General features: G+C 39.4%; 1 protein-coding gene across 16 annotated transcripts in view; it reads left to right on the top strand.

Annotated features, from left to right (window-relative positions):
• Nucleotides 1-20,488, top strand: part of LEKR1 (leucine, glutamate and lysine rich 1) — a 219,674-nt gene that overhangs the window by 71,353 nt on the left and 127,833 nt on the right. For 10 of the 16 annotated variants that reach the window (XM_070072606.2, XM_017346867.4, XM_008266381.5 and 7 more), the window contains 2 exons: nucleotides 77-196; nucleotides 5,419-5,594. In XM_070072606.2, coding sequence (XP_069928707.2) covers nucleotides 77-196; nucleotides 5,419-5,594 — 296 coding nt within the window. The remainder of the gene's footprint in view (nucleotides 1-76; nucleotides 197-5,418; nucleotides 5,595-20,488) is intronic. The other 6 variants (XM_089331042.1, XM_089331041.1, XM_089331040.1 and 3 more) reach the window with 1 other exon arrangement.

The following is a 20,488-nucleotide window of genomic DNA, read 5'->3' as shown; positions in this document are numbered from 1 at the left end:
TTCTTGTAATTTAAAGCTAATCCTCATGAAGGAAAGATTTAATCTTGTAATGGATACTGTTTCTTTATATCTTTAGAATTCAGGATGCAAGAATGCAGTTAAAAAGTCAACAAAATGAATTCCAGAGAATACAGAAAGAATTGAGTCATATGCAACATGAGTTAAATATTAAACACAGACAATTGCAAGTCTTCAGGTAAGATTATCTTGAAAGAACTGAAATTTATAAAGAATGAAAAGATGCATTCAATTACTGATATTATAATCAAACACTTAGTAATATGATTTCTGTTTAGTGTGATTGAGAAAAATAGAAACAACTTTTCTTTTTTAAAAAAATAATCTCAATTGAGTAGTCTTGCTAATAAAATTTAAATTGGTCAAATACCATGTCCTTTTTCTTAAAAGATTTTATTTATTTATTTGAGAGGTAGAATTATATATAGAGAGAGACAGAGAGAAAGGTCTTCCATCCCATGGTGCACTCCCCAAATGGCCATATGCCAGGAGCTTCTTCCAGGTCTCTCACACAGGAGCAGGAGCCCAAGCACTTGATCTGTCTTCCACTGCTTTCCAGCTGATAGCAGAGCGCTGGATTGGAAAAGGAGCAGATGGGACTCAAACTGGTGCCCATATGGGATGCCAGCACCACAGGTGGATGCTTAGCCCACTATGCTACAGCTGTAGCCCCAATACATGGCCTTTTAACACCTTTTTCTTGTTCTTATTTTGCAGTGACATTTAGAATGAAAGCACATTTTCCTTTTAACCAGTATACTTTTCTATTTGATACCCTAAGTGATAGTCCAGTGACATGAAAAGTAATAGAGGAACTTCTCAAATTGTATTAATATATCCCTTAATTTAGAAATTTCCAACATAAATAATGTTGTCTGCCTTTTTTTGTTTTTCTTTAAATATGTATTTATTTGAAAGACAGAGTTACAGAGAGAGAAGGGGAGAAAGAGAGAGATTTGCCATCTACCTGTTCACTTCCCAAATGACCACAATAGCCAGGGCTGGGCCAGGCTGAAGCCAGGAGCCTGGAACTCCATACAAGTCTCCCATGTGGGTTAGAGGGGCCCAAGTACTTGGACCATGTTCCATGGCCTTCCCAGGTGCATTAGCAGGGAGCTGGATCCAAAGTGGAGCAACTAGGACTCCATCCAGCACTCAAATGGGATACTATCATTACAGGTGGTGGCTTAATTGCTATGCCACAACACGGGCCCTGATAATTCTGCTTTTATAGAATCTTTGGAGGATTTATAATACCTAAAGACAAAATCCAGTGTTGTATAGAAGCTAAGAAATACACTTTTTTTAATGAGAGAGAATATATTGAGAACGTCTATGAGGAAGAATAATTACTTTTTGAACTGAGTAACTTAAGTCTTAGAAAAGGGAAATAAGTTAAATGAACATGCAAATAACATAGGTTCAAGATGACTAAAAATACATGCTGGGTAAGCATCTTGAACATTGCTTTTATTTTTAATCTAATCATTACCAGAAATGTTCTGTTAAGAAATTCTATGACCCAATAATTTTTATGCATTATTGTTTTATGCATTATTGTAATAACCTACTGGGCATCAACCTTTCTTAAATGCCTTATATATAACTGATGCTCAGTGAACAGCTGTTGAATGAATGACATGTACTCACAAAATAGATGACCATTTTTGCCATTAGAAATCCTTTTGGCCTTTTCTTAGAAATCTGATATTAAACCAGAAGGATAAACACCATCCAGGTGGCTCCAACTCCCCTATTTCATTCAGAACCATGAGTATTCAGTCTCGGTTCCTACAGCAGCCTTGGCCAAGTCTTCCAAGGAAGTCATATCTTTCTTATTTGCCAGTGCCACCATGGATGGTAAGATTACTAGATGTTATAGTTAGACTGGGAGTTAGACTGGGAGCAGTAATTACTGCTGCTTCAGATTATTATGGGATTGATATACTTGATCCTCATTCACATTTTTGCATGTCGCTTTCAGTATTTAAAACTTTTAAAGACACTTATATAGATTTAAATGTTATTTTTATTCTGTACCCTAATTATGTTATCATTTTGAATTGTACTCTTTAACCCCTTCTTTTGTTCACATATTTTCAATAGATCTGTGATTTTTGTTCATTTTTAGCTAAAAGGTCAAATATTAGGAGCCTGGAATCAGATCTCTATATATAGAGAGAAATAATTCTTTTTGGGACTGGCTCTGTGGTATAGCAGGTAAAGCTGCCACCTCCAGTGCCAGTATCCCATATGGGCGCCTGTTCGAGTCCCAGCTGCTCCACTTGCAATCCAGCTCTCTGCTATGGCCTGGGAAAGCAGTAGAGGATGGCCCAAGTCCTTGGGCCCCTGCACCCACATGGGAGACCCAGAGGAATCTCCTGGCTCCTGTCTTCGGATTGGCACAGCTCTGGCCATTGCGGTCAATTGGAAAGTGGATCAGCAAATAGAAGACTTCTCTCTCTCTCTGTCTCTCCTTTTCTCTCTGTGTAACTCTGACTTTCAAATAAATATTTAAAAAAATAAAGAAAAATAATACTTTCTAACAATAATTGTGGAAGTAACTATGTATTTAGCACAAGTTAAAGTCTGTGATAGATGAATATAAATAATTACTGGTTTTGTTTATATTCTCACTGGTAAATGCACTCCATAGGAAAAGGCATACTGGTAAAAATCAAAGTAAAGGTTGTAGGGTTCAGTGACTTTTGTTGCATCATTGAAAGCTGATTTTAAACCATCTTATTGATTCATTTAAAAATATCTGTTAAGTGTAAAATTTGTGATTGCTGTGAATAAAGAAAATGAGCTTATAATCTCCCCTGCTAGAAAGGTAAAGAATCATGACTTTTGTTTTTGGATCTCGGAAGGAAGTTTCAACAAATCAATGAACTGTGTTTTGGGGTCACATTGCTCTTTTTAAATTCTCTCTTTTATTTAATGACAGTGGGGTTTAATCACCCAGCCTCCAGCAAAGTATGCTCTTTGTTTTTGCTGGAATTATTTCCAGCCTGTCTTTTGCAAGGGACGGAATGGTGAGGAATAAGCATGTCTCAATTGGTTTAGCATAGTTGCTTTCATAATAAAGTGTCTTTTGAAAATGGAAACTAACTTCGGAAAGTCAGGAAGTCGCTCTAGTATTTGAATTTATATATCTACTTGTAGGTTGTGGAGCAGTCTGTCCTCAGTAAGGAATCCTCAAGTGTTAGGCTTAGACTCCTCTATATTCTTGTCTCTCAGCAGCTGTGTGTCTTATCTTGTTGCTTCTACTTCACAAAAGAAGTTAAGGTCACCAATACAGGCTGTTTCATTGTGAATCACTGTGTTTCAGTCTCTCACTCAAGACTTCCTTCCTCTAAGGTTCTGGGAAGGTTCTGGGTGAAAGTAAGATAGTCTGGCTGGAACTGGTTAAAAGTCATCTTTGCACGCCAATTTCCCCTTATGTCCCACTTCTGATGTTGGGGCACCATTGGGGTAGTTACAGACATTTGAGAAACTTGAGTAAGGGAGCAATGACTTGGGAATACACTATTATAATTGCTATTTGGAAAAAATTTTTTTAAAAGATTTATTTATTTTATATGAAAGGCAGAGTTACAGAGAGAGGCAGAGGCAGAGAGAGAGGTCTTCCATCCACTGGTTCACTCCCCAGATGGTTGCAATGACTGGAGCTGAAGCCAGGAGCCAGGAGCTTGTTCTGGGTTTCCCACATGGGTGCAGGGTCCAAGCACTTGGGCCATCTTTTACTGCCTCCCCAAGTCATAGCAGAGAGCTGGAAGGGAAGTAGAGCAGCCGGGACTTGAACCTGTGTCCATATGAAATGCTGGCACTGCAGGCAGCAGCTTTACCCTCTATGCCATAGTACCAGCCTCTGGAAAAGCTTTAAAATATATTTATTGGAAAGGCAGGGGGACAGAGACAAAGAGAGAGTTCCCATTTGCTGGTTTACTTCCCAACTGCCTGCAGTAGCTGGGCCTAATCTGGGCCAAATTGTTTCAAGTTAATACAACTTAATCCATAAATAGATAAATTTTCAATAATTATTCTTAGATTATTTGATAATCCAGCAAAGAGGAGCTAAATATTCAAATATATTAGAGAAATATTTGTTTCCTGCTAACTTTACAAAAACTGCCACCGTTACCAGAGAAGCAAAGGGTCCTTGTCTTTATGCAAGAAAGAATTCAGGGGTGAGACAGAGAGCAGGGGAAAGCAACATAGCAAGGTTTATTAGGGTAGGGACATCTGTAAGAATGGATGGGCACCTCTCCAGACAAGACCTGAGAGAGAGTGCATAGTGCACATTTAGGCTGGGGTTTTTAAGGGGTGGGTCTTGCTTTCCCTCCCCCTCTCCTTCTTCTCCTCCCGAACAAAAGGATTTGTTGGATGTAAATATGAAAAATTCCTTTCTGAGTTTTCCCCCCAAAGTTATCAGACAGGGGGAGCCTGGCTGGTGTCACCCTGCCTTAGAGGAAGGATGTTTATCAGGCCAGGTAGAAGGGACAGGACCCCCTGGAAGGTCATCAGGATCCAGGCAGGACCTTGAAGTGTAAGATGCTGGGCTTCTGGAGCTTCTGCAGTGGGTGCTGGTCTTCAGGCCTTTCTCATACACACATAGGCTCAATTTCTGACTTACTACCTAACCACACCATCTATGAAACCATGGTATATGGGAAGAATGGTATCAAAAAATTGAAGATTCTCTTATAAAAAACTCTAAATTTTGTTCGCTAGATATTGCTATAAACTCATTAGAAAGCAAGATTACTAGAATAAGTCTATACAAAGATGGTTAGCTAATATTTCTTTGTAGTTAAAGAAATGGCCAAGGGGCCAGTGCCGTGGCACACTAGGTTAATCCTCTGCCTGTGGCACCAGCATCCCATATGTGCGTGGGTTCTAGTCCCAGCTGCTCCTCTTCCGGTCCAGCTCTCTGCTGTAGCCCTGGAAGGCAGTGGAGGATGGCCCAAGTGCTTGGGCCCTGCACCCGCATGGGAGACCAGGAGGAAGCACCTGGCTCCTGGCTTCGGATCGGTGCAGCGCTGGCCATAGCGGCCATTTGGAGAGTGAACCAACGGAAGGAAGACCTTTCTTTCTGTCTCTCTGTCTCTCTCACTGTCTGTAACTCTACCTGTCAAATAAATAAATAAAATCTTTAAAAAAAAAAAAAAAGAAATGGCAAAGTGGAAATGAGCTGGAATGACCATATCCCCGAGTCTACCTGAAATTATTCCTCTTTATGTCTGTTGTTTCAGCAACATTTGAGTAGCACCTCCTTTTACTTTCAGAATTGTCTCTGTTGAGACATTAGACTGTATCATCACTCTAAAACCACTTTTGAAGAAATATTTGTGATTATGTTGACTATTTTTTAAAATTTAATTTTTTATTACCTTACAGTCAGAGATCGCTGGAATACAACTATTTCTGGAATAAAACTCTTTCTTTACTTACCTTTACTAAAAGAGAGCTAACCAGTATTAAAAAGGAAGTATATGACAATTTTCAAAACTGGACTTTGCTGAAAGGAGAAGTTTTTCTACAAATTAAATCTATAAGTGAAACAGCATTGACAGGTTTGTTAATTATATTTAGAACATAATTTTTTTCTGTAAATTATACATCATAAGGAATGAAATACTGATATTTAATTTTATGTGATGTGATGAGAATTCAAGTTGACATTTAAGCCTACTATTGTTTGGTAGATTGCGTGACAATTGAAATCTGTTTTGTCCCTGAAATCCAGTGACTAAAGTTAGAGCAAAGATAAAGCTGTGGTGAATTCATCTTGAGCTATGGACAGAAATCTGATTATTCTTATTAACTATACCAATTTTTATTTTAAAAACTCTTCGTCTCCTAATGGCTGAGTAGTACACACTAAATAGGCCTTTCCACAGATTTCTGAACAAAATTACTACTAAAAATGTTAGGTGTTAACCAAGCATGTAATGAAATAATATCAAAAATTGAAAAAGACAATAAGTGAAAGATGTCAATCTGAAAAGGCTACCCACAGTGCTCTCACAATCATGTGACATTCTGGAAAAGGCAAAACTATGAAACAAATAAAAAGTAGCAGTAGTTCCCAAGAGTTTGGGGCAGGAAAGGATGAATAGGTAGAGTGCAGTGGATTTTTTAAAGTACTAAAACTATTCTTATGATATTATAATGATGAATATGTCATTATATAGTTGCTAAAACTCATAGAATATACAACACCAAGAGTGAACCCTAGTGTTCACCATGAATTTGGGGTGACAATAATGTGCAGTGTTGGCTCATCAGTTGTAACAAAGCAACCACTCTAGTTGTAGAAATACAGAGGGTATGTGAGCATTCTCTGTTCTTTCCAATCAATTTTGCTTTGTATCTAAAACTTAGAAATTAACCTTCTCTCTCCCTCTTTCTCCTTCTCTCTCCTTATATCTGCCTTTCAAATAAATAAATAAATCTTTTAAAAATTAGCCTATTAAAATAAAAAAAAATTGAAAGAAGGGCATGGCCCTAGATGGGTTCCTTTCCTCCCCTCCTCTCACCTCCCCTCCACTTCTCTCCCCTCCCCTCTCCCTCCTCTATTAGAGAAAGGGAAGGGCATGTTTTGTTCCATGTAGGAAAACTGAAAATCTCATAGAAATCTATGTTCTTCATGGCCTAATGCGTGGAGAATACAGATCAACCTCTGAGAAGTCAGGGCATACCCCAGAAAAGAGGCAGCCAGGAGGGAGAACACAACTTTTATATGTAGATACTTTTTCCAAAGCTATGTTATATTCTTGAAATACATCTGCACAGGAAGAATAAGCAGCCCATATAAGACTAACATAATTGATATTTTAGCTGTCACTTACCTCAGTGGAGACCCCAGTTTGAGTTCAACTAAATTATCTACTTGTTAGTACAAAACAATATAAAAAGTACTCTTAGAAGGAACATAACAAAATCCAAAGTATCCATAGCATAACATCTATTGTGTGCAAGATACAATTCAAAATAAATTGACCTTGGAAGAAGCAGGAAAATACTTCCCATACTGAAGAGTAGACAGTCAATAGAGACCAAACCCAAGTTGACCCAAATGATACAATTAGCAGACTAGAATATTAAACCAACTGTTATAACTATGTTCAAGAACATGAAGAAAAATATGCTATTATTGAATAAAAAGAGAAAATCTCAGTGAGAAAATGAAAAATTATTAAATTCAAGAATTGAGGAACACCCATTTTACTTTATAGAATGAAGTATTCAGGCTGGCACTGTGGCATAGTAGATTAAGCTTCTGCCTGTGGCACCAGCGTCCCATATGGACACCGGTTCTAGTCCCGGCTGCTCCTCTTCCAATCCAGCTCTCTGCTATGGCTTGGGAAAGCAATGGAAGATGGCCCAAGTGCTTGGGCTCCTGCACCTACGTGGGAGACCTGGAAGATTCTCCTGGTTCTTGGCTTCAGATAGGCCCAGCCATGGCCATTGGGGAGTGAACCAGTGGATGGAAGACTTTCTCTCTCCTTCTCTCTTTCTGTCTGTCTGTCTGTCTGTCTCTCTCTCTCTTCCTCTGTCTATAACTCTGCCTCTCAAATAAATAAATAAAGTATTGCCTAATTCTAGATTCAAAAATAAAGCCAACTAAGATAATTAAATTTAGAAGAAAAATACAAACTATGAAATAAAAATTCACTGAATAGAATTTTATAACATATCTGTAGAATAAGAGTCAATGAACTTTTAAGATCCATCTATAGAAATTATTCACTTTGGGCCGGCGCTGCGGCTCACTAGGCTAATCCTCCACCTGCGGCGCCGGCACCCTCGTGTTCTAGTCCTGTTTGGGGCACTGGATTCTGTCCTGGTTGCTCCTCTTTCAGTCCAGCTCTTTGCTGTGGCCCAGGAGTGCAGTGGTGGATGGCCCAGGTTCTTGGGCCCTGCACCTGCATGGGAGACCAGGAGGAAGTACCTGGCTCCTGGCTTCAGATCAGTGCAGCATGCTGGCCGTAGTGGCCACTTGGGGGGTGAACCAACGGAAAAGGAAGACCTTTCTCTCTGTCTCTCTCTCTCTCACTAACTCTGCCTGTTTAAAAAAAAAAAAAATTACTCACTTTGAAGAGAGGGGATAAAATACACCTGGGAACAATGAACAGAGTCCAACAGAGTCCTCAGGAAAGAATAAAATGCGATATAAATAATAAATATGGGCCAGCGCCACGGCTCACTAGGCTAATCCCCCGCCTTGCGGCGCCGGCACACCGGGTTCTAGTCCCGGTCGGGGCGCCGGATTCTGTCCCGGTTGCTCCTCTTCCAGGCCAGCCCTCTGCTGTGGCCAGGGAGTGCAGTGGAGGATGGCCCAGGTGCTTGGGCCCTGCACCCCATGGGAGACCAGGAAAAGCACCTGGCTCCTGGCTCCTGCCATCGGATCAGCGCGGTGCGCCGGCCGCAGCGCGCCGGCCGCGGCAGCCATTGGAGGGTGAACCAACGGCAAAGGAAGACCTTTCTCTCTGTCTCTCTCTCTCACTGTCCACTCTGCCTGTCAAAAAAAAAAAAAAAAAAAAAAGAAAAGAAAAACAGAAAAATAATAAATATGACTCCCTTTTTCTTTGAATTTCTCTAAAATTCACATGCTCCTAGAAAGCAAGAAATATAATATAGGGTTTATAAAGTTGTTAAGTGTTACAAATGACAGTGAAAGCAGGAGGATGGAGGGAGGGGTAAATTGTTTTGCTCTTTTTGTATTTAATGTAACCTGGTAGTTTTCATCCTATTTAGACTAAAAGAGGCTATATTTTAATTCCTAGGTTAAACCATTAAAAAATAAGCACAGAGAGATATCACTGAAAGGTTAATATTATAAATTAAAAAGTATCTAATAGTCTAAATCAGTGTAGTGGAGGCATATGGAACAAAATTGCCTGGTGAAATGACCCCTGCTTATGTGATCATTTGACTTTTGACAAGAACATTAAAACAATTCAGTATGAATAAAGAAAGTCTTTCAACAAATTGTGCTGCAACAACTGCATACCCAAATGGACAAACATACCTCAACTTCTATCTCACACCACATATAAAAATTAATTGAAGACAGATCGTAGAGCTTGATATGAAAGATAAAACTATAAAACCAGTAGATGAAAAATAAAATACCTTCATGACATGAAGGTAAAAGAAGGGTTTTGGATACTACATAGAAGTAGGAACTATAAAAGTACAAAAATTGATGAAGTAATCTTCATCAAAATTAAGAACAGCTGCTTATCAAAATATGCATTTAAAAGAATGAATAGTATGATATATAGGCAGAGGGAAACACTCCAGGTTCATGAAGGAGAAACTGGCCAAGGGTCACCCAGAAACTATAAGTGCCTTTTCTTCTAATTTAGGTCTAAGTTCAATATTAGCTCCTCCAAAAGATCTTTGCTGGTCACTCTAAAGTCATCTTCCCTTATAGTTCTTCTAATTTTTTGTTTAATTTGAGTAGTATTTAATTGAGTAGTACCATCAGAAATATTATCTGCTTCCTAACTTGTTGTTTACTGCCTGTTTCCTGGTATTAGGCCCCAAGTTCCTTGAGGACAGAGATTCTGATTGCTTTGCTGAATGCTTTGTTTCCAGTGTTTTGAGAAAGTTGTGCCCGTGACATAGGAGCTGCTCAGTGAACTACGTGCAATTGAAATGAATGTATTCTCAAATTTCGTGATATTATTGATCATTATTATATTTTTTAAACCTCTGAATATTTTCTACAGTTTTTTTGTAATGCTCACATATTACTTCTGTAATATGGAGAGAGAAGAGACTTCATCTATGAGCTACACTTGCCTGAAGGATAAGAACAAAAAATTTTTTGTGGGTTATTATGAGTAGAATAATTCTTATTTGAATCTTTAATACTAGTTTGAAAGTGTTTTATTGACCTTCTAAGGGGGCATATAACAACTTAATTCTCTATTTTTTTCATCAAATTCAAAAGCCTTCAAGCAAAATGTAGAAACTATAGAAAAAAGACTAAAAAAGAAGTTGACATTGTCCGTCATCTTATTACACAGAGATATCCACTGCTAACATTTTGGTATAGAACTTTCTAAGCTTTTTTTTTCTGTGCATAGATATATACATTGAAATATAGTCATGCCAACTAACTCTGTTGACATAGTATTTCATTATACAAATGTATTTTATTTAAGTAGTTGTTTATATTCATAAACATTTAGATTGATCATAGTTTTTTTGCTATTTTAATTAGGGCTTCAGTGAGCATATTTATACATATATTTTTATGATCTTGTCCCATTTTTTTCTTTACATAGTTAAGTCCTAAAAGGAATTCCAGAATGGATATATGCACCCATTTTGCTTTTTATTTGCAGATAATGTTACATTTACATTTTACCTAACATGAGAGAAAAGAATTAGTTTTCAATCCTAGACTTGCACATTTACCATTGGAGTAAATCACTTCTTAAGAAGTTGGAAGCTTTTTTAGAAGTTCCAGGTAGTGATTGCAGTACAGAGGTGGAAATACATACACAGGGACAGGGTATTCAGTTCCCAGGCAAGAACTTAGTAAACACAACAGATGGAGAATATGAAACTGAAGCTTAATTATTATAAGAATCTTTTTTTCCTTACTGAGTGCTATCAGCACAAAATCCTAGGATATGGATGTGTACAAACATAAACAAGTGTGTGCAAAAGCTTGAATGGTACTGACGCTTGTCTTTTTAGTTTCTTTGATCAGTTTGAAAACACTTTAAATTTAGCAACAGCTCTAGTAAATACATATATAAAAGTTCAAAACATGAAATTTTAGGTAAATAAGTTATAGCCTAAATTTAAGTAAAGAGGGGCTGGTGCTGTGGCTCAGTAGGTTAATCCACCTGGGGCGCCGGCATCCCATATGGGCGACTGGTTCGAGTCCTGGTTGCTCCTCTTCCCATCCAGCTCTCTGCTGGGCCTGGGAAAGCAGGAGAAGATGGCCCAAGTGCTTGGGCCCCTACACCCATGTGGGAAACCTGGAAGAAGCTCATGGCTCCTGGCTTTGGATTGTTGCAGCTCTGGCCATAGCTGCCACTTGGAGAGTGAACCAGCAGATGGAAGAAAAGACCCTTTTCTCTGTCTCTCCGTCTCACTGTCTGTAACTCTACTATCAAATAAATAAATAAATAAAATCTTTTAAAAATTTTAAGTACAGAAAGTTTTGAATAGATGTAATATTTTCAAAGTTTGATTATGGTGAAGCTTGAGAAACTACCATACCTACATATGAAAACATAACCCAAAATCTAAGAAGGTTGTAGGTCTACAATGTTCACTATATCTACCAGCTGTACCTGAATAGCACTTGAAATATGGCCTTGTGTTCAACTGAGAACATTTTATGTATGTGGAGTTAAATAAAATATACTATAGAAATGAATTTTACATGTTTCTTTTTATATTTCATAGCATAGCTACTAGAAATTTAAAATTACATACATGGCTTATGTTATACATACTTCTTTTGGATACTGCTAGTACAGGTAAATAGTGAATTGAATTTTTTGAACTTTAAAAATATTAAAATTATAATATATTCAATTTTAAAGAAATGATAAGGACAATGTGATTTATATCTGAAGAATACTTTGCAAAATCATTCTTATTGATGTTTCCTGTTCCTAGTGTGCTATCTTATTTGATTCATCTTTTACTTAGATTTAATAAGCAAAGTATATTCAAAATCATTAGTGTTAGAACTCTAGGTAGAAATTAGGAAGAATGTGCAGGAGGATATGAGCTTCTTGGTAGCTTTGCTTTTTATAAGCCTGCCTACAGACTGGAGAAAGACCATACAAGCCAACATGTCTCTGCCAGTCTGTGTTGGCTTCTGTCTTATGGATTTTAATTATTAATTATTTTTTTAAAGAAATTACTGTCTGATCGCTATGTTTTTAGAACAGATTTATTTATTTGTTTGAAAGGCAGAATGACAGAGAGGAAGAGACAGAGACAGAGACAGAGAGAGATCTTGGTTCACTCCCCAAATGGCCACAACATCTGGATCTGGGCCAGGCTAAAGCCAGGAAACTACATCCTGGTCTCTCACATGGGTTGTAGGAGCTCAAGTACTTGGGCCATCTTCCACTGCCTTCTCAGACACAGTGACAAAATGCTGGGTCAGAAGCAGAACAGCTGGGACTTGAACCAGCACTGATATAGAATGCTGGTGTCACAAGCAATGGCTTTACACAGTGTAACGCAATAATGGCTCCTTCAATTCTTAATTCTTAAAAGATATATAGGTATCCTAAGAGCGGGGCTGTGGAGCCAGAGAGCTGAAGTTCACATCCAAGTTCTGCTACTTATAAATAACTAGATGTCTCAGTGTCTTCATCTGTAAAATGAGAAAATAAACACACACACACACACACACACAATACAATATGCCTAATATAGTAAAGAATCAAGATATCTTAGCTGTTACTATTTTATGCTTTTTTTTTTTTTTTTTTTTAACTTTTATTTAATGAATATACGTTTCCAAAGTACGAATAATGGATTACTATGGCTTCCCCCCCATACCGTCCCTCCCACCCACAACCCTCCCCTTTCCCACTCCCTCTCCCCTTCCATTCACATCAAGATTCATTTTCGATTATCTTAATATACAGAAGATCAGCTTAGTATACATTAAGTAAGGATTTCAACAGTTTGCTCCCACACAGAAACATAAAGTGAAAAATAATAGATGATTTTTTTTAATGATGATGAAATCAGATCAGACCTATTGTCATGTTTAATCCCAGTGAGAGTCAAGTTGGGAGTTGATAGTTTCTTTTTTTTTTTTTTTTTTTTTTTTTTTTTTTTTTTACAGAGGATCAGTTTAGTATGCATTAAGTAAAGATTTCAACAGTTTGCACCCCCATAGAAACACAAAGTGAAATATATTGTTTGAGTACTCGTTATAGCATTAAATCTCAATGCACAGCACATTAAGGACAGAGATCCTACATGAGGAGTAAGTGCACAGTGACTCCTGTTGTTGACTTTACCAATTGACACTCCTGTCTATGGCATCAGTAATCTCCCTATGCTCCAGTCATGAGTTTCCAAGGCTATGGAAGCCCCTTGAGTTCTCCGACTCTTATCTTGTTTAGACAAGGTCATAGTCAAAGTGGAGGTTCTCTCCTCCCTTCAGAGAAAGGTACCTCCTTCTTTGAAGACCTGTTCTTTCCACTGAGATCTCACTCACAGAGATCTTTTGCCAGAGTGTCTTGGCTTTCCATGCCTGAAATACTCTCATGGGCTTTTCAGCCAGATCTGAATGCCTTTAGGGCTGATTCTGAGGCCAGAGTGCTATTTAGGGCATCTGCCATTCTATGAGTCTGCTGAGTATCTCACTTCCCATGTTGGATCACTCTCCCCTTTATTTATTCTATCGGTTAGTGTTAGCATTGGAGAAACCCTTCAAGATATTGGCACAGGCAAAGAGTTTCTGGAAAAGACCCGGGAGGCACAGGCAGTCAAAGCCAAAATTAACTATTGGGATTGCATCAAATTGAGAAGTTTCTGTACTGCAAAAGAAACAGTCAGGAGAGTGAAGAGACAACCGTCAGAATGGGAAAAAATATTTGCAAACTATGCAACAGATAAAGGGTTAATAACCAGAATCTACAAAGAGATCAAGAAACTCCACAAAAACAAAACCAACAACCCAATTAAGAGATGGGCCAAGGACCTCAATAGACATTTTTCAAAAGAGGAAATCCAAATGGCCAACAGGCACATGAAAAAATGTTCAAGGTCATTAGCAATCAGAGAAATGCAAATCAAAACCACAATGAGGTTCCACCTCACCCCGGTTAGAATGGCTCACATTCAGAAATCTACCAACAACAGATGCTGGCGAGGATGTGGGGAAAAAGGGACACTAACCCACTGTTGGTGGGAATGCAAACTGGTCAAGCCACTATGGAAATCAGTCTGGAGATTCCTCAGAAACCTGAAGATAACCCTACCGTTCGACCCAGCCATCCCACTCCTTGGAATTTACCCAAAGGAATTTAAATTGGCAAACAAAAAAGCGGTCTGCAGCCTAATGTTTATTGCAGCACAATTCACAATAGCTAAGACCTGGAACCAACCTAAATGCCCATCAACGGTAGACTGGATAAAGAAATTATGGGATATGTACTCTTTAGAATACTATACTGCAGTAAGAAACAATGAAATCCAGTCATTTGCAACAAAATGGAGGAATCTGGAACACATCATGCTGAGTGAAATAAGCCAGTCCCAAAGGGACAAATACCATATGTTCTCCCTGATCGGTGACAACTGACTGAACACCAAAAAGGAAACTTGTTGAAGTGAAAGGGACACTATGGGAAACGGTGACTTGATCAGCATAGCCCTGACTGTTAATGAACAACTTAATACATTATCCCTCTTAGTAGTTTTTTTGTCTGTTCTACTTAATATGACTGATTTAATTCTGTAATTAATACACAGTTATTCTTAAGTGTTGAAATTTAACTGAAATGTGATCCCTGTTAAACATAAGAGTAGGAATAAGAGAGGGAAGAGATATATAATTTGGGACATGCTCAAGCTGACTTGCCCCAAATGGTAGAGTTAGAAACATACCAGGGGACTCCAATTTAATCCCATCAAGGTGGCATGTACCAATGCCATCTCACTAGTCCAAGTGATCAATTTCAGTTCGCAATTGATCATAATGAAAGGACTAAGAGTCAAAGGGAGCACATAAGCAAGTCTATTTTATGCTTTTTTATTTTAAAGGCCATCTTCCTACTTTTGTGTTAAATTCTCACATATGTTTTCTAAGTATTCATTTGAATGGGCTTATAGATTTTTCCTAAAGGAACAAAATTAATTTTTTTCACCAATGGTTTCTTTCTTTTTTTTTTTTTTTGGACAGGCAGAGTGGACAGTGAGAGAGAGAGACAGAGAGAAAGGTCTTCCTTTGCCGTTGGTTCACCCTCCAATGGCCGCCACGGCCGGCGCGCTGCGGCCGGCGCACCGCGCTGATCCAATGGCAGGAGCCAGGAGCCAGGTGCTTTTCCTGGTCTCCCATGGGGTGCAGGGCCCAAGCACCTGGGCCATCCTCCACTGCACTCCCTGGCCACAGCAGAGGGCTGGCCTGGAAGAGGGGCAACCGGGACAGAATCCAGCGCCCCGACCGGGACTAGAACCCGGCGTGCCGGCGCCGCTAGGCGGAGGATTAGCCTAGTGAGCCGCGGCGCCGGCCCACCAATGGTTTCTTTAAAAATATCTATAATCATACCCACAAAAATATGCTCAACTGATTTTTGAAAAGAGTTCACGAGTGATTCAATGAAGAAAGGATATCATTTCAACAAATGATACTGGAGCAATTGGATATCCTTAGGTAAAAAAGAACCTTAACTTTACACCGTATACAAAAAATAGCTCAAAATAGGCCAGAGATTGCAACTGCTAAGACATATCGTAAGTGTGTTTTTAATTTTAGAGGAATTCATAAAATTATTTTCTGGACTTGATGGGTCTTTTTAAAATTTTTTTAAATTTATTTATAAGCATTGCAAATGGAGAGAGATGGGGGGAGAGAGAGAGAGAGAGAGAGAGTGAGTCTTCCATCCACTGGTTCACTCCCCAACTGGCTGCAACAGCCTGGGCTAGGTCAGGCCAAAGCCAGGAGCAAGGAGCCTCATCTGTTTCCCACATGTGTGCAGGGGCCCAAGCACTTGAGCAATCCTTCACTGCTTTCCCAGGCACATTAGCAGGGAACTGGAATACTCATATGGGATGCTGCCACTGCAGGTGGTGGATTAACCCGCTATGCCACAACATGGGCCGTTTTGTGTTATTTTACATTCCTACCAGCACAATGAGGAGTGATCTAGTTTTTCTAAGCCTTGTCAACACTTGGTGTGGTAAGTGTTTTTTTTTTTTTATTTTAAACATTCAAATAGATGTGTAGAAGTATCTCATTGTGGTTTTATTTCGTATTTCCTTGATAGTTAATGATATTGAATATTTTTTCATGTACTTATTTGCCATCTTTATGCAGGTGATTAAATTAAAATGAGGTCATTAGGATGGGCCTCAATCCAACCTTACTAGTGCATAAGAAGGAAGTTTGTTTTTTTTTTTTTTCAAAAGATTTATTTATTTATTTGAAAGGCAGAGTTACAGAGAGGCAGAGGCAGAGAGGGAGGGAAAGAGGTCTTTCATCCGCTGGTTCACTCCCCAAATTGCTACAGTGACCAGAGCTGAGCCAATGTGAAGTCAGGAGTCAGGAGCTTCTTCCAGATCTTCCATGGGTTCAGGGGCCCAAGAGTTGGGCCTTGTTTCACTGCTTTCCCAGGCCATAGCAGAGAGCTGGATCAGAAGTAGAGCAGCCAGGACTTGAACCAGTGTCCATATGGGATGCCAGCACTGCAGGCGGCAGCTTTACCTGCTGAGCCACAGCGCCAGTCCCAAGAAGGAATTTTTTAAAAGATTATTTATGAGGCTGGCACTGTGGCACAGTCGGTTAAACCCCCAGCCTGAAGTGCCAATATCCCATATGGGTGCCGGTTCTAGTCCCGGCTGCTCCTCCTTGATCCAGCTCTTTGCTATGGCCTGGGAAAGCAGTAGAAGATGGCCCAAGTCCTTGGACCCCTGCACCCCTAGGAGATCCAGAAGAAAAACTCCTGTTTCCCGACTTTTGATCGGCTCAGCTCTGATCATTGTAGCCATTTGGGGAGTGAGCCAGTGGATGGAAGAACTCTCTATCTCTCAGTCTCTACCTCTCTCTGTCACTCTGTCTTTCAAAAAATAAATATAAATCTTTAAAAAATTATTTATTTGAAGGGTAGAATGACAGAGAGAGAGAGAGGGAGAGAGAGAGAGAGAAATGATCCTTCATCCACTAATTCGATCCCCATATGGCCACAACAGCTGGGCTGGTCCGGGCTGAAGCCAGGGTCCTGGAACTCAATCCAGGTCTTCTATGTGGGTGAGAGAGCCCAAGCACTCGAGTCACATTCTGCTGCTTTCCCAGGAGCATTAGCAGGGAGCTGGATCAGAGGTAGAGCACTCGGGACTGAAACCAGTATCCAATATGGAATGCCAGCATCACAAGCAGTGGCTTAATCTATGCCACAGTGCTGACCCATGTCCCAAATTGGAGTGCCTGGATTTGATCCCTGGCTCTGGCTCCTGATTCCAGCTTCCTGCTAATGTGGACCCTAAGAGGCAACAGTGATGGCTCAAGTAATTGGGTTCCTGCCATTTATGTGGGAGAACTGGATTAAGTTCCTGGCTTCCAGCTTCGATTCCCCTGGCCTGTGCAGGCATTTGGATTGTAAACCAACAGATGTGAGCTCTCTGTGTGTATGTCTATCTCTGTCTGCTTCTCCAATTAAAAAACCAAAACAAACAAACAAAAAAAGGCAAGGCAAAAAAAATTTGAAATTTGTGCATAGTTTCTTCATAGTATGCATTCTTCATAAACTTTTTGAAGATCCCTCATATGCATAAATTTCAACATTTTTTGCAGCAAAATTGTTTTAATTCTATTTTCCAAGAATGGTCTGAAGTACCCATATATAAGGACCTCAACAAAGTTAACAACAAAAGACAAATAATCCAGTCTTAAAATGGGTAAATAATCTAAATAGACATTTCTCAAAAGAAGAAATACAAATGAGCAACATAGACATTAAAAATGTTCAGGGAATTTCAAAATGAAACCACAATGAGATATCATCTTACCATAGTTAGAAAGGCTATTATTAAAAAGCAAAAAAATTGCTGGTAAAGATGTGGAAATCGGAAACTCTAATATACTGTTGGAGGGAATGCAAATTAATATAGTCATTATGAAGTTCCTCAAAAATTGAGAATCATGGCTGGCGCCGCGGCTCACTAGGCTAATCCTCCGCCTAGCGGCGCCAGCACACCAGGTTCTAGTCCTGGTCGGGGTGCCGGATTCTGTCCCGGTTGCCCCTCTTTCAGGCCAGCTCTCTGCTGTGGCCAGGGAGTGCAGTGGAGGATGGCCCAGGTGCTTGGGCCCTGCACCCCATGGGAGACCAGGAAAAGCACCTGGAGCCTGGCTCCTGCCATCGGATCAGCGCGGTGCGCCGGCCGCAGTGCGCCGGCCGTGGCAGCCATTGGAGGGTGAACCAACGGCAAAGGAAGACCTTTCTCTCTGTCTCTCTCTCTCACTGTCCACTCCACCTGTCAAAAAAAAAAAAATTGAGAATCATTATTGCACTTTGGTTTGATCAGCAAATCAGAGAGATAATTGCATTCTATGTTTGTAGCAGCACTATCCACAATAGCCAAGATATGGAATAGACTGAGGTGTCTGTTGATGGACGAATGGGTAAAGAAAACACATTGTATATGCCGAATAGGATATTATTCAGCCATAAAGAAGAATGAAATCCTGTCATTTGCAGCAAAATGAATGGAACTAGGGATCATTATGTTAATAAAATAAGCCAAGAACAAGAAAAATGCTTCATGTTGTCACTAATATGTAGATACTTGAAAAAGACCTGAATGTAGTACTGATTTCTAGAGGTTGGGAAGGAAAGAGGAAGGGGAAATAGGGAAGGTTGGATAATGGGTTCCAAAACACAGATAGTAGGGTTATGTTTCACTGTTCCACAGCACACACAGTTGACAGTAGTATACAGTAATGTGGTACATGTTATAAAAAACTAGAAGAGAAGATTTCAAAGACTCCAAACATAAAGAAGTAATAATGAGATGGGAATGCTAACTACTGTGATTTAATCAGTATATGTCATATAAAATGTCTTGAAATATACTGTGCCCCATACATACATGCACTTATTATATGTTAACCAGAAAAATATTGTGGAATGTAAAAAATTAAGATTATATATAAAGAGACTATTTAGAAGCTTTTCTCAGCAATACCTTTACTAATTTAGCTCTAACTATTCACTTTAGTATCTCATAGTAGAAATTTGGGGGTAGATAAAGTGAATAAGAGGGTACAGCGATTTGCATAGTGGTTAAAGCCACTGCCTGCAGTGCCAGCATCCCATATGGGTGCTGGTTTGAGTCCTGGCTGCTCCACTTCCAATCCCGCTCTCTGCTGTAGCCTGGGGAAGCAATGGAAGTCTTTGGGCCCCTGCACCTGCATGGGAGACCCTGAAGAAGCTCCTGGCTCCTGGCTTCAGATTGATGCAGCTCCAGTTGTTGCTGCCATTTGGGGAGTGGACCAGTGGATGGAAGATCTAGCTCTCTGTCTCTGCCTCTGTGTAACTCTGCCTTTCAAATAAATAAGTAAATCTTTAAAATAAAAAATAAAGTGAATAAGATACTATCTATGGCCTAAAATAACTTGCAGTACAATAGCAGGTCACATGGGTGCTTATTTGATCAGTGCAATACAGTGTAAATTGGTTTCCGTTCCAGAAAGATCAAGATCATGATCATGTCCAGATTTCTAGAGTAGCCTTTGAACCATGGTAGGCAAAATGTATGAGGAAAGGAGGACTTTCTTCATGGATGATCCTGAGGCAGAGAAGTGAGTGCAGTGGCCAGTATAGGTCGACATGGTGGGGATCATAATTTCTGAACCCCAAATTGGGACAAATAACAGACAAGTATGAAATTGTATAATACTGAAGGCAACATTGAATCCTTGACACCAGGATTGCTGTAGGTACAGAAGTGTTTAGTCTACCATGGATGAGTTAATTTCCTTCCATTCAGTTTTCTTTCCTAATTTTATGTTAGGAACATTATACCTCCTGTTACTTTTGGAATCTTGCTGTAGTCTTCCATGTGTAAGAATATATTTTACAAATAAACTTGTATCACAGATTCTTGCTCTTATAATGTGAGATATAAAGTCACACTCACATCAGTAGTTATTTTAGAGACTAGTATATGTTGACAGAGGCTGTTAACCTAAGCAGTGTCGTTTTGGCAAATGATAAATTGGTGACAGCATGTGTGTGCTACTCTGTGGTGTCATGCTCATTTAAACAGATAGTGATACTACAGTACCGTTGATTCAGCCACATAAGCTGGCTTTATGGCTACAAAAATACCCAGACTTTTTTGGCATGAAGGAAAACTCTCAGTTTCTTTTTGTCCTTTTAAAAAACTTTACATACTTGTTTTCTCTAACACAAATGGATATATAGTCCTAAGATTTTTAGAATATAGCTATTCTTATGGGGAAAACTTCCCACATAAAGGAATCATTGTATTATAACAGAATCTCATTTATTTGATCCTTGCCAATTTATTTCTCCAGCTGTTCCATTTTGATGTGTAACTAAAAGGTGAAGAAGGTACCCTTGTGCACACACCCCAGGTCTCCAGTAAATGACACTTTCTCCCAGACACACTTTCCGCCCATGTGTACTCATCAGCTTTTGATGATCTTAACTAAAATACCTGGGAGGAGCTTCTTGGGAAAGAAAAGGTTTATGTCAGGCTACAGTTTTGGAGATTC

Source organism: Oryctolagus cuniculus, chromosome 4 (assembly GCF_051225735.1).
Source record: "Oryctolagus cuniculus isolate XC-2025 breed Fujian yellow rabbit chromosome 4, ASM5122573v1, whole genome shotgun sequence".
NCBI classification, from domain to species: domain Eukaryota; kingdom Metazoa; phylum Chordata; class Mammalia; order Lagomorpha; family Leporidae; genus Oryctolagus; species Oryctolagus cuniculus.
The sequence above is the reverse complement of the archived record's forward strand: the minus strand, read 5'-3'. Positions and strand labels throughout refer to the sequence as shown.